This window comes from Panicum virgatum, chromosome 1N (assembly GCF_016808335.1).
Source record: "Panicum virgatum strain AP13 chromosome 1N, P.virgatum_v5, whole genome shotgun sequence".
Classification (NCBI taxonomy): domain Eukaryota; kingdom Viridiplantae; phylum Streptophyta; class Magnoliopsida; order Poales; family Poaceae; genus Panicum; species Panicum virgatum.
The window spans coordinates 30,891,408-30,906,160 of NC_053145.1; the positions used below are offsets into that span (position 1 = coordinate 30,891,408).

The 14,753-nt window shown below is 45.8% G+C and overlaps 1 protein-coding gene and 1 non-coding gene across 2 annotated transcripts; one reads left to right on the forward strand and one right to left on the reverse strand.

The window, feature by feature from the left end:
- The first annotated feature begins 4,241 nt into the window (after positions 1 to 4,241).
- Positions 4,242 to 9,365, forward strand: LOC120653448. The gene is made up of 5 exons (XM_039931199.1): positions 4,242 to 4,370; positions 5,752 to 6,012; positions 6,409 to 6,506; positions 8,413 to 8,474; positions 8,929 to 9,365. The coding sequence occupies exons 1-4, from the start codon at positions 4,242 to 4,244 to the stop codon at positions 8,438 to 8,440; spliced, it is 516 nt and encodes a 171-aa protein (XP_039787133.1). The 3' UTR covers positions 8,441 to 8,474; positions 8,929 to 9,365.
- A 1,448-nt stretch (positions 9,366 to 10,813) lies between these two features.
- Positions 10,814 to 10,920, reverse strand: LOC120657797. The gene has a single exon (XR_005668333.1). It is a non-coding gene; the product is annotated as a small nucleolar RNA R71 (small nucleolar RNA).
- Between the last annotated feature and the right edge of the window lie 3,833 nt (positions 10,921 to 14,753).

The following is a 14,753-nucleotide window of genomic DNA, read 5'->3' on the forward strand; positions in this document are numbered from 1 at the left end:
ACCATCGAATGCACCGATGACCTTCGGGCCTTCGGTAGGGGCGGCCCTTCGGGCCTTGCTACGCCTATCTTTTCTTTCTCTTTGTCACCACTTGAACCTAAATGCCTGAGAATGGTCATCTTAACAATCATATTAGTCCAAGTGTTGTGTTGTCATTCGATCACCAAAATCACTCGAAATGGCATAAAAGGTGCCATGTTCCCTACAGTGTCTTCTCCTTTAGGTTGCTCAAATTGCACACCTGAGGTACATCTTGGGACTTCAAAGGCTCTACTTCTATCTTCTTCCCACTGGGGTGTTCTAGAGTCACAAGTCTGGGTGAACACGAAATCACTCCTTTGTGTGCAGTCAACCAGTCCATTCCCAAAATGACATCTATCCCATCTGATTTCAGCACTGTCAAATCAGCTAGGAATGGTAACCCATGTATCATGATCCTCACTCCTTTGCAAGCATGAGTGCATCGGAGATCTCCCAACGGAGAGCTAGTGACAATGGGACGACTTCTGAGAGTCATCGGGAGTGCATTTTGTGCAACAAACTTAGTAGAAACATAGGAGCCAGTAGCTCCTGAGTCAAACAAAACCAAGGCGTTAGAGCCATTGATAAGATACTTACCTGTCACAACATCAGGTGCATCACGAGCTTCTTCTTCTATGATGTGTGTGAGACGAGCACGATCAGTGGTGTGCGGTGTCTTGCTTGTAGAGTCGGAAGCTTGAGCTTTGGTCTGCGTCTTCTTCTCGGGGCGCCTGTAAGACTTGTGCCCGGGTTGGTTGCAAGTGAAACAAATGACTATCGGAGTCTCAGCATTAGTTTCTTGCATCAGCGGTTGGTTGTGGTCTTCACCATCTTGGGTTTGTTCTTCCTGATCTCTGTCGTCGGTGAGCTGGTTGCCTCCTTCACTGATGTTCCTGCTCGGCTGGATGGGGCCAAAGCGGAAACTGTTCCTTGGTGGGAGTGGTGGTACACTTCTGGGCTTCTGAAGAATTCGGTTGCGAGGCTGGTGATTGGCCTTTCTCTTGTTCTCGCACTTGCGATCCTCCCATGCTAACCTTTTAGTCTCCACGACGATAGCGCAGTTGACTAGATCGTGATACGACTGATGGATGCTTCCTGCCAAAATCTGACGAATCCTGTGGTGTAGATTGCGGTGAAACCAGAACTACTTCTTCTCATCGGTGTTCACATCCTCGAGGGCGTATCTAATCATCTTGGTGAAGTGGCATTCATACTCCTGAACCTTCTTCGTTCCTTGGGTCATGGTGCGAAACTCTTGAGCCTTCTGAATGAGAAGTTGTCGGGGCACGTGATGGTCACGAAACGCCATGGCAAACTCCTCCCAAGTGATGCTCGCTGGGTTGGCGTGAGAGTTATAGTAACTGTCCCACCAAGATCTGGCGGTTCCTTCGAGTTGGTGTACTGCGAGTGCAACGCACTCCTTGTCGGTGCAGTCTGTCAAATCCAGCTTGGACTCAATCACTCTTAGCCAATCGTCGGCGTCCAAAGGATCCTGAGAGTAGCTGAAGGTTGGTGGCTTCAGACGAATAAACATCTCGATCTTGCGAGGTAGACTCTCTGCTTGTAGGTCTGGGTGATGATCCACATTGATCTGCTGCTCGGTCGCCTCGGTCAGGCACCGAAGTAACTGAGTCTATGCAACTATGCTCTCAGTGATGTCCGGTGGCAGTGGTGGATCTGCATTGATCTCCATGTTGACTTCATCATCGTCTTCTCTGTTGATTTCTTCCTCATCTTCTCTTTCGTCCACCTGTTCATTAGGACTGTTAGGAGCTCCAGCAGACAGGTCTGCCCCCCTGCTTTGCTCCGGGGGTGGAATAGGTACCTGAGCACGTCTGGGTGCTGCGCCGGTAGCATCCTCTTGAGCGGTTTCCTCGAAACGTGCCATCAAGCGGCTGATTCTCTGATCTGACATCTTCTACAAAGGATTGACGAAAGGATGTACTGTTTAACGTACGTCACTCACCAGAAAGGGCACACATTCTAAAACCTACACTCAGTAGTAAGAACCATAGAAACAGACAAAATCCAATCAAGAATCAGGCACTCAAGCAACCAAACATCCTATGAAGACTATTTCGCACAGCTATTAGTGCACGGACTTCTTTGAAAGGGTAGTCTATACTTTAAGGAACTCAGGGTCACTTGTCTGTCGACGAGATCGTCTCGATCTCATCCTAAGGGCTTCGTGAGAAGTTCGATAAGCACAGGTAAGAGAATGAGTCGGAAGTGAGGAAAAGAATAAGAAAGATAGGACTTATAGTTCAAGGGGGTATATAAAGTAGACGAAAGCATTTAGAGAGTCCTAAATCTAACGACCATTGCTATAGCTCGTGCTACGGTCAAGTATGGCTCTGATACCAACTGAAACGAACCGGATTGTCGAACGGACAACCCGTCTCCCTGTATCGTCATGATAGTCCCTGGATCAGTAGCTATCACATACATAACTCATTTCAATTACATATCACAGTCATACTTCACGATAAAACACAACAAAGGTTTAATTATTACATAATCCAGTGGATTGAGGTACGAAATCATCTGGTACAAGCCCATTGGGCTAAAAGGGAACAACCAGAAAACGGAAGCGGTAGCTAGACTTCTGGGGCATCCTTCATCTTGACGTCTTCTTTCATCCACAGGCAAACTTGAGCGAAGCACGAGTCGTCCTTAGTCCTTCCTTCAAAGTCATCATCGATCTTCGAGTCGGATCCTGCATCTACCAAACTATCCCCAAGGACGGGATAGGTTCACGTGACCATCCGTATGCAAGCTTTAAGTGGATGCATTATGGTATAAGAAATAGTCAACGGACAAGGCTAGGGTTTCCTATGCGTAGCATCAACAAAGTATAGCATCTGCCAAGTCACCTGACGCGGGCCATTCTGGAATCCCGGACTCCCGGTCAACTCACACCTCCGAGACTCACCCAAGTCCCTGATAACCAAGTCGATGCGAGAACTCCCTCTCCTCGCACCTCAGCTGCTATCCAAGCAGGAAAGTAGGCTAGAGGGAGGTAGAAAAGTATCATGTCACACTAACTAATGGAAGTAACACAAGAGTAGGAATGTACATGACCGAGTACACGGCTATACATATAGTTTTCACCCTGCAGGGGTTGTACACCTGTACCCACTCGAATCGCTGCCAGCCGGAGGCCAGCCGACTGACATCGAGACACCGGTCTACTGAGAACAAGAACTAGCAGCCATGGCACCATCCTGCTTTCCCGGGTTTGGGCGCGTTCTCTCGCAAGAGGTCGCCCCGGGACTGTGAAGCCATCTAGAATAGGATTCCCATGAATCCCGCGAATCGGGGAACGTCAGGTGTGCGAATAGGATCCACCCGCATAGTGGATAAGTGGTGTGCACGCTCACAAAGTCCCACTAATCATAGTTACACCAACCGATTCCTTATATGCCGGGGCGAGCATCTCCGTCCTCATGCGTATCCGCCACAGTGGTCCGCGACTAGCACCCATTACAGGTAAGGCCCCCAAAACACCTCCAGAGTCTAATCGTGTCCAATGACACAAACATGCACCCGCAACAGGTGCTCGCAGGGTGTGCCCAACACACACCCCTCACGCCAAGACTATCATATCACGAGGAAATCCCACACATACACATGCAAGCATATCAACCATTCAAACATGGTTTATATTAGGAGTTCAAGGAATAAGGGCACACAATTGGCTATGCAGGTTCATCTCATAACAGTAATAAAGCGATAGCAGTTCTAGCAAAGCAATGTCTAATAGGTAAACAAATCATAGATGGGCGTGAACCTGAGACTTCTCATAGTCGTCCTAGGCCTTCAGAGTCTTCTCTTTGTCCGGGACGTCCTCCTGGGTCCCCTGGGCGTCCGGGGCGTCGATCAGCTCCTCCTCGCTAAGGGCCTATTCGTAATTACGAATTACTAAGGGGGCCAAAGTGCAAAAGTGCACAAAAGTATTCAAATAAGATCCAAATCACACCAAAACCTATTCTAACACTAGACCATGATTTTAGAAAAATTATGAAACTGGTTTCATAATTTTCGGAGCTACGGTTGATTTATTATCAATTTTCTAAGCCTAAAAGCATTTCTGGAATTAAATAAAGATTATCGGAAAACATAAAAGAAAATCAGTGACACGTGGCAGCCTCTAGGCATGCCACGTGGCATGCTGACGTCAGCATGACGTCATCCGGGGGGGCGATTGTGCTGACGTCAGCATGGCCCATGCTGACGTCAGTGTTGACCAGGTCAATGCTGACGTCAATGTTGACCAGGTCAATGCTGACCCGGTCAACGGTCGTCGGTCTCAGGGGGCCCACCGGTCAGTCAGCGGGTCGCACCGACAGGTGGGACCCGCGTGTCAGTGCCGTGCAAAAGAAAAAGAAAAAGCTAAGCGCGCGTCGTCGGGCCGAAAATCTTCATGGGCTTCCTTCCTTCTTGGGCTCCCTGGGCCGAACTCGGCCTGACTCCTTCTCTTCTCCTTTCTCTTTTCTTTTCCGCGGCTGACAGCTTGGGCCCACGTGTTGACGTCTCCGGGATCCCGCGCGGCTTCTTCTTGATCCGGTGTGAACTCCAGCGCGTGTGTGCTTGTGCGTGTCTTGTGTGTGCAGCGCAGGCCTCCGGCGAGACTCGGCGCGACGGCGGTGGTGGCCAAGGGCAACAGCGGCGGCGGTGCCAGTGCCTCCAGCGAGTAAAGGCTTCGCCTTGGCTCCGGCACGCATGCACATGTCCAAGGAAGGGCCGCAGGGGCGGTCTCATGCGCGCGCACGCTGTCGAGGCCGTGGCGTGGCCATGGCGGGCCGCCGGCGTCACGGTCAGGCGACGGCGGCGATTAGCAGCGCCAAGGCGTGCAGAAGCCTTCCCTCGGGCTCCCGTGTATGTGCACGCGCACGGAGGTCGCCAGGCGAGGCCATGGCGGGCCCGTGCGCGGCGGAACGGGGCAAGGCAAGTGGCCTACGCGGCGGCGCCATGGCACGCCGGCGGGGCGAATCAGCGAGGGTCCAACCACGGCGAGCAAAGGCGTCGCCTTGGCGGCTTGGCTGTGGCTGTGGCTGTGCGCACGCGCGCGGGCATCGGATTCACCCGATGCCACGGCGTGGCCGCGCACTAGGCACGGCGGCGCTAGGACAGGGGAGCGGCGACGGCGGCTGTGGGCTACGGCGGCGAAGCGGCGAGGGTTCCTGCAGGCGCACAACCAAGAGAACGAGGATCCTAGGGCTTCGCTACCGACGGCTCAACGGCTAGTATGGTTTAGTGACAAAAATAAGATGTTCGTCACTAAGACCACTCACAAATCCTAATAAATTGTTGCAATGGCATATTAGTGACGAATGCTATTATTTTTCCATGACATCTAGCAAGTGTCACAAATCTATAATAGCTTTACATAAATAAATTATGTTAAGTCTTAATTTGAATTTACATATAATTAAAACAAATAAGAACAAATAAGTTGTAAAACATGACGAGCTAAGATGGGGAAAAAGCATGGACATTTGAACCAAGGCCACACGGCTTGCACTCAAATACCTTACCTCTAAATCAAGTCTTTGTGACTACAAGACAACTTATATGTATAGTCTCATATATATATATATATATATTCTCATATATATATATATATTCTCATATATATATATAATAAGTTGATATATATAAAATAATTAATTTCTTGTGTTACTTCGTAATAATGATGCCAAAAAATGAAAAAGAAAAAACCTTAAACAGGCTGATTTCTGTCCCACGCCTCCGTCTCCCGTCGTTGTCTGCGGCTCCCCTGGGGCGGGCGCCGCCGCAGCCGGTTCACGGCTCCCCAGGGACGGGCGGCGCCGCCACTGGCTCGTCTCTCCCCTGGGCGGGGCGCCGCCGCCGCCGCCGTTGGTTCGCGGCTCCCTGGGTCGGGCGCTGCTTCATCTCCACCATGGCGCCATCTTCGCTGCCGCTTCCCCCCTGACAGTGACTCCCAAGCGACTGTGCCCCATCCTTGAGGTAAGCTCTAAGCTCTCCTCCCTCAACCCCTTCCCTAGATCCTCTCGTTTTGAAGCACGAAATCCAGAGGTATTTGCAAAGAAGCTCGATGTGTCAATTTCCTGATAGAAATTGAATGATTCTTGTTCTCCTTATATGTTGGTGCTCGAGTTTTTCTGAGCACCAGGGAATCCACTCACCTCGTACCAGCTAACCCGTGAAGATGGATTGGTTTGTGCCTATTTTTTTTCCTTTGATCTGTAATGTAATATGCTTGCAATGCTACATGTTTCTCTTTTCTTCAGTAGGCAATGCCGCAATGCTAGAGGGAAACATTGGGTGGTAGATACACTAATTTTTAGTCAAACCATGTGAAGCTCTTACTGCTCACATGTAAGTTTTTTTTATGTCTTGTAGGTTTCTTTGGACTTTGTCAAAAGTCTGTATGCAAAGTTCATAGATTGGGATGAGGATATGTATGACCTGGAAAATGACACACCTGCCCATGCAGCAAAGTAAGTAACCATTCATATTTCTATTGATAAGCATATGGACAATTGCCCTTTTTCTATTGACACTCCTGGTTGTGAAAGGCTGAGTAAATAACCACCCCACTCTACTAGATGTGTCCAATTCTGAGTAAAATTACTGATCTTTGTGTTCCACTGCTACTTGGCTCTGATTTTTTTCCACCCTGGGCTATACCCATGATTTCATTTCCGCATAGTAACGAAATTACAAGAGTTCAAAAGGAATACTTGGCTCTGATTGAGTGGTGAATTTTTCTTTTTAGCTGGAACTGAAATTGCCAGTACACCTCGGTGAGATCATGTATCAAGTATGATGTAGTTTTCTACTCTAATCCTTTTCTATTGCCAAGGGATGAAATGAAACAGCTCATTTTTGCTTCAATTGACAAGATGTTCAATTTCCCAAATTAAGTACTCAGTAAACAATAGTACAACACTATGTGATAATTTCTGATGGACCTACTTATGGCTTCATGTTCTGTTGATATATGAATAAAGATTGGATCTATAATATTCTGCAGTGGTTAACATTCGAATGCATTAATAGGTTACATTTTACATCAACACAACTTTCTCCATAAAAACATCCTGCATTTTTTGCAGTCCATTAAGGAACTTCCTGGCTAGATCAGTGTTCTATCCACGTCTGATTTTGGCACAGCTCCTCCCTTGTCAGCCATCCATGGTTCAGAGAATGAGTTCAAACAAGATCAGCAGGGCAAGAGTTATTCCGAATGCTGCCCTTATTATTCCCCTGACAGGCAATCCTAAGTCTAACTGTAACTGGGAACCTGCAGGGTGCCGACTTCATTCGTGGGGGTCCCGCTAATTATTGGATTGAATCTTTTCGCCCTCCAGGGGTTCCGGAATTTGGAGGAGCAGAATCACAATATGCAGAATTTGACCAAATCTATAACAATGCAGGGATAACCATCAGACCACCCTTGGATGGTAGATGTCTAGATTTTTCTTCTTGTTTTTTTTACTTGATGTTTGTCTGTGTACGACATGTCTAGCCCTCTCCTGCTGGCACTCCCCACCTCCACCGCCTCCCTCAGATACATGTCCCCCATCCCTGCGGGATGGTTCTCCACTCTCCAGTGCCCTGTGCTAGATCCACTGTGCCATGCTTTTCAGATTGGATCAGATTGAAGCTATTGCCCTGCCTTGATCTGATTGAAGCTGCTGCCCTGCCTGGATCTGATTGAAGGTGATGAAGAGTATTCCCGAGATTAGACCCTTATCAGCAATTTATATTTCAGTTTCCATTATAATTTGTTCGCAATAATTAGGAACTGCAGAGTGGTAATAGTCCTAATCTCAATGGGAATTCACCGCTGTGGTGACATGACGCAGCAGAAGATTAGAAGTGCATGGTCAGGTACTCTGCATTTCTACAGAGTTGAGGGCAAATGGTTTGCTTCCCACTGGTAAAAAAATATTGAGAAAATCACAAAGTTGTCCTGATCCCATAATGTTTGGCATTATCTATAAGCTTCTTTTTGTGTATCTTTTTTGGCAATATAATTGCTGTTATCCCCGTGCAATTATTGTTAGTACTTATTCAGTTTTTTAGGAACATGTAGCATCTTTGTGTACACTACAGTTTCAACTATTCCAGGAACAAGGGACTTCTTGAAATACGATACTGTCTATATTTTGTATAAGCTACTACTATATCAGACTGAACTAACCTGGTTACAGATTTGTCCTAACTTTCTTTAACCTTGTTTTTGATTCATGTTTATACTGTTATACTGAAGCGTTTTTAAGGCCCTTATGTATTCTTTTATGCCAGATATATGAATTGAAAACGCAGATAGACTTGATTTTTTTTCTAGTATGCCTTCTTGGCTGTGTACACTGATAGGTATTTGGACTTTGTATGCAGTGATCTTGTTGATCTAATGGATGAATAATTTAAAGGTTTACAAAGAGCTTATATGTGTTCAGGTAAATTCTATTTAATTATGTCATTGTAAAATCTAGTCCCATTCAGATCCTAGTCTTTTTAGACTTGATATTGGAAATATTAAAGCAATGTGATTTTAATCACCAGAATGAAGAATAATTCGTTATGTGGTTCCAAAGAGTATTTCTCATTATTTTGTCCATGTGTTTCTATGATTACATGATAGGAACAACACTTGATGCTGGATAGCCAAAGCACAAGTTATATATCATGAATTACAAATAAGAAAATGTGATGTACTCCATCACCATCTCCGTATGATTTTGATTTAGCAGTAAAAACTTAGAAATAGTTCCTAGACTTAAGTGGCCATACAGTGATATAATTTGTTTCTTGATCCAAATGTAGTATTATTTTATTCCTTGTTGATATACTTCCTAGCTATATATATGTAAGTTGAAATGATCAATGTTACAACTTGCTTTCTCTATGCAGGTTGAAATGATCAATGCTTGAATTCATATATTTTATGGGCCAACAATGGATCATGAATGGATTACAAAATTACTAAATCGCATATAGAGCCCCTTTGGCCGGTCTCCAAACGGCCCTGAGCCTCCGCCGGCTCCTTGTGGTTTTGTGAGGGGGGCGGGAGTGGAGAGAGAGAGAAAAGACTCCAGTGAACAGCTAGCTGTGCTACAGTAGCATTGTTAGGTGGAGCCGAAGCCCATTGGAGCCATGGCAAAGGCACCCATAGCATATCTAATAGTACAGACATCCTTTTCAAAAATATAGTACAGAGACAGCATGTACCCTCCATTACTATATATGTACATTTTCTCTCTAGAATCGTGTCATTATGTACACATCATGTGATGAGTAATATTATTGTTTCCTCCCACAATCAATACAACTTCCAATGATTATTCAAATTTGTGGTTTGTGTGATTTTAAAATGTATCATATTCCCAAAAAAATCGTATGAGCATTATATACCATATGCAGGTGTATAATAATATTTTTTTGAAAAACTTGAATGTGTTACAATAGATAAAATATTTGTTACAAACCGTGTTCTTATTATTCTGAACTGTGGTCTCATGAAGTGTTACTGACACAATATAGAAGTGTTACTAGAGTTAAAGAAATATGTTACACAATGAAACCATAGTAACATCAAGAATAGGAACACTAATAAGATGTGTTACAAGGAGACCTAGTAACACATTTATTAACCTATAGTAACACAAGTTGATGTTACTATATCCATGTCCTGTAGTAGTGTAGATTGTTCTTTTGTTCTTTCTTTCTTTCTTCCTTGGGTGCTGGATGTGTGATCATGTCACATTTCCCTGATTTATCTTCTTTATCATGGCTTACCCCTTCTTTATCTTCTTTCTTCCTTGGGTGCTGGATGTGTAACAATGTCATGATTAATATTAAGCACAGTACCTTTGCCACTGCCATCCTTTGGGAAAATATAATTAACGATACCCTTACTCTCCGGGTGAAATAATACAATGGTATATCTATGCGCTTGCGGATCCCATCTATAATCGTATAGATTATACCATGAGAGTGGCAATCCTTGGTGCAGTTGCTAGGGATGGGCTTAACACCCCCGTCCCTGGTGATTACGCTAGGGAAAGTCAACACGCATTTCTGGCACCGTTACTGGGAACTAACCCCTCCTAGTGGCGACGTTAAGAAATGCCAACAAGCATTTCTGGCACAGCTGCCGGGGATGGCATGTGAACAAAGTTATTGTGCTGATATTAATCTAGGTTTCGTACTCAAGATATAGTCACTACTCTTTCAGGCTAATGCACTCTAGGTCTTCTTTTATTTTTGATTTGAAAGAAGACAGGGGTAGTGTATGACCAGTTTCTCCCTGCCGGAAAACTACACAGAAAATTCAGAGAAGCTTGTGAGAAGGTCATGATCTCGCGTTGTTCCTCCTCCCGCTACTCTTCCGGTAAAGAAACCCAGTTCAGAGGCACCAACTATTCGTGAGGCTATGGCTGAGAAGACTCTCCGCGAGTTCTCCGTCCCCTCTGCCGCCAATGTGGCTACTAGAGCCAACATTAACAATGGGGACGTGAACTTTGAACTCAAGTCCAGCCTCATCAACATGATGTAGGCTAGCCTATTTTGTGGCAAGCTGTATGAGGACGCTAACGCACATTTGCAAGACTTTCTGGAGCTCTGCGACACCATGGTGATAAGGGGTGTCGCCGCCAATGTTATCAAGCTAAGGCTGTTTCCCTTTTCCCTGCTGGGGAAGGCGAAACAGTGATTCTAAAAGGAAAAGGACATCGACACCTGGGACAAATGCTCCAAGGCGTTCCTCGCAAAGTTCTTCATGCTGGGCAAGACAAATGCCCTGCGCGGGAAGATTTCAAGTTTCCAGTAGATAGGGATGGAATCCATCCCAGAAGCTTGAGAAAGGCTGCAAGAATACATTTCAGCCTGTCCTCATCATGGGATGGATGAATGGCTCGCCTCTAAAGCTTCCACTATGGGCTAACAACGACATCACGAGCCCATATCGACGCTTCTGTCAGAGGAGCTTTTCTCGACATGACCATCACGAAAGCCAAAGCTTTGGTTGAGAAAATGGTCTCCAATCAGGGGTGGAGCGACGAACGACTCCAACCCCGACAAAAGGCTCACATACCGTCAAGGAGATGGATATGATGGTTGCCAAGCTGGACCTCCTACTGAAGCATCTCAACGAAAAGGCCGAATTCAAGAAACATAGTGAAAACTACGCCCAAGCCATGAGTTCGCACTTGACGGCGAAGTCTGTGGCAATGATGGACACTCGGGGAACGACTGCCTCGAGACCCGTGAAGACTGCGTGTACCTCAACAACAACAACAGGTATCGTCCACCACAAGGAGGCCAGGGGTGGAATCAGCCCCGTCCACCATTTCAATGAGGTAATAACCACAACTCTTCTTTTAATTCGAATTTTAATTCGAACCAACCTCCCTTGAGAGAACTTGTTCTTGGCCATGTTAAAATTAATGAAAATATAAATAAAAAGCTCTTGGCCAATGATAAAACCCTGGAAAATTTAAATGTGAAAATTGAAACTTTGTCTTCAACTATTAAAAATCAGTTAAGTTTCAATAAAATGATAGAAACTCAGCTTGCACAAATTGCTGCATCTTTACCTGCATTGCTGCATCTTTACCTGCTGTTGAAAGTGGGAAGATCCCGGGGCAACCCAAGGGTCCCGTTGAAAATGTCAGCATGGTGTCCACTGGATGGGGTAACCCGTCCCAGCGGTCAGCACACACTAACCATGCAGGTAGGCACATTCTCCCAAAGAACAATTTTTTGGATGGCCTGGTGGCAGCAGTGCAAGAAGATCCAGGGGTCCCCATGATCAGCTGCTCAATCTACGATAAACACTATGAGCACTGCCTTTGCGATTTGGGGTCAAGCGTAAACATAATGCCCAAGGTAATCTTCGAAGAACTTCAGTACCCTACTCTTTCCCCAATGTCTATGCTCGTGCAACTTGCAGATTCGTCAACTCGATATCACGAAGGGATAGTCAAAAATATGCTTGTACGAGTTAATGGTTCCTTCATCCTTGCTGACTTTATGGTAATGGATATGGAGGGCGACCTCGAAATGCAGCTCATTCTTGGGCGACCATTCCTGTGGGCCGCCAAGGCAAGGAGCGATGTCGGAAGAGGAGAAATCTGATTTCGCGTTGGAAAGCAGGATATGTTCTTCAGGTTCAGACATAGGGAAGAGCAGCACTCCCTGATTCATCAGGATAGTGCAGGGCAGGCACTCTGGGGTGAACCACTCCCCCAGCCGAAACCAGGACTGACGACATCCAGAAGGAAAAGAAGATCAACGAAGGTGTGGTGGAAGGTTGAGAGTACTGTTTTGTCCAATTCTATAGGACAGGCCGAACGTTGGTAAGTAACACAGAGAAAAGTCGTGCATGTCGAACTCTAAACGACGCGTCCTCGCCAAAGGTAAATGGTACTTACCTCATATTTATTTTTCTGCTATTTTTTCCACCTTTTCAAATTTTCTCCACTACATGATTTAAAAACAAAAAGGACAAAAATATTTTTCTGCTTGCTGGAATTTTCCTAGTACTTTTTTCCTTTTCTCAAAAATACCAAAAATATTTTTTGAGTTTCAAAATCCTTTGAAAATCATCTTGAATATCTTTTCGAGCAAACTTCTGAAGATGCACCAGATTTTCAAAGCATATGACCGTTAAAAAGGAATCTGGCCAAACGGGGGCACCAGGGGGCCCACCATGGGCCGGCCGACCTAGGGCCAATGGCTCTTGGGCCCCACCTTCTCCAATGGCTCCATGATCGTTGTGGCCGGCCTCTCCTTCCATGCATGTTGAAGTTGGTCTTTAAATAGAGGTCGAGAAGGGGGTGTGAAGCTCTCATGCTCACTCTCTCACTCTCACTTCCTCTCACAAATTCTTGCTCGGGTTTTCATTAGATTTTGGCTCAAGTTTGACTTCAAGAAATCTCTCTTTCTCATTTCTTTACTGCAAGAATAAACTTGGAGGAGCAACTTTCGGGTAAGAATTTCATTTTCATTTTATTAACGTAACCCGAATCAAGTTGTTCTTGGTTCATTCATGTTGCAAACATGAAGGGTTTAGGACGAAAGATTTCCGGAGCCCTTAAGAAGATTACGGGGTCAAGCTCATCCCGTTCGTGAGGTGGGTCGAGCTCCCGTCATTCTCCCGAACCTACACCGACACCAAGAACGATGGACTATGAACAAGACGAACAAGAATACGCAATGGAGGAGCAAGCTGCAGAACCGCAAGCCGAGGACATGGAGATTGATGATGAAGACGCACCGTACCTCGACTTGTGCGATGATCGCCAATGTCAAGCCTACGCCATGCTCAAGCGTCGAAGCTTTGGTCATACCAAAGACTTCGACCCAGACCTCCTTGAGAAAATAGGTATGGACATTGACTTCGCTAAAGTTTGGCATCCGGTTGGATGGGAAGGCTTTGTGCCCGTTGATGAGAATGGCTCTAATCTTCTCACCATCCAGTTTCTTTGCATGTTGCGGGAGGAAGCTAAGGGTGTTCGTTTCCGATTCTTTGGGAACGAATACTACTATGCTTGGCAAGATTTCAGCCACCTCCTTGGTTTTAGTGACTGTTTGCCAGTTTTCCTTGAAAAATCTTACTGCGGTTTTAATCGACATGAGTTTTGGGGATTAATTTCGGGTCAAGTTGTTCATGGCAAGTTTGCACCTCGGTGCAATGACATTCAGAATCCAACTCTTCATTTAATACACAAGTGGGTGGCCATCACTCTCTTTCCAAGAGATGACTCACGGCCAGTGCGGAACGATGAGTTGATGATAGTATGTGCCATGGTCAACAAGATCTGAGTCTCCCCCGCAAAAGCAATGGTTAGGCAATGGCTTACAAATTTCAGGATGATGGGTCCTATTGAGTGCACTTCTTTGGTTACACGCATCGTATCGAACATGGGCATCTTAGAGGGGAACCCCATTCCTTTCATTGAGGATGACTGTGTCTTGATCGATGAATTTTATTTGGTTCAAGGCCACACACTCAAGAAAGGCCCGAATGATTCCTTGGTTTTCTTTTCCCTGGGTTATGCAAATCACGTTGCCAAACATGGGGTATCATTTGTATAACTGACATTCGCTAACCATACCTCTTGTTCCACAAGAGGCAGCCCATCGGCATAATGTTTCTGGTTTACCTGGCAGGACTACAAGAAGCAGGGCCAGAAGGGAAGAAATGCAGCAGCCACAACCACCGCCTCCACATCAACATGAGGCTGGTGGTTCGTCGTGAGTGGGCACGGGAATCCCTAGGGTGCCGGTCCACCAGTTCCAGCTCCAATGGAATTCCACCTACCGCCCGGCGTTCAGCTTCGTTTAGAGGGTTCAGCTCTTTTACTCGGCAGCTAGGCAAGCTGAACGTCCGTGCCAATAACATCGACGAATCGCCGGGCCAGCACATCCAATCTACCCAAGACTAGCAGCGACACACAGGCGAGAGGATCCACAACATGGAGCAGAGACAGCTGCAGCTACAGGAGGAGTGGAGGGCTTACTACCATTGGGCTGGGTTTAATCCCAACCAACAACAGTGAGTCTGAAGCTTGCTTGGGGGAGGACCCCCATGAGAAGTAACTTGTATCAAACCTTATCTTTACCGCTTTCATAACCTTGCATGAAACAAAATAAAAATTTGCAAAACCTCAAAAATCCATAAAAATTTGCAAAATCTAGAATATCCATAAAAAATTTGCATAATTAAAATCAGA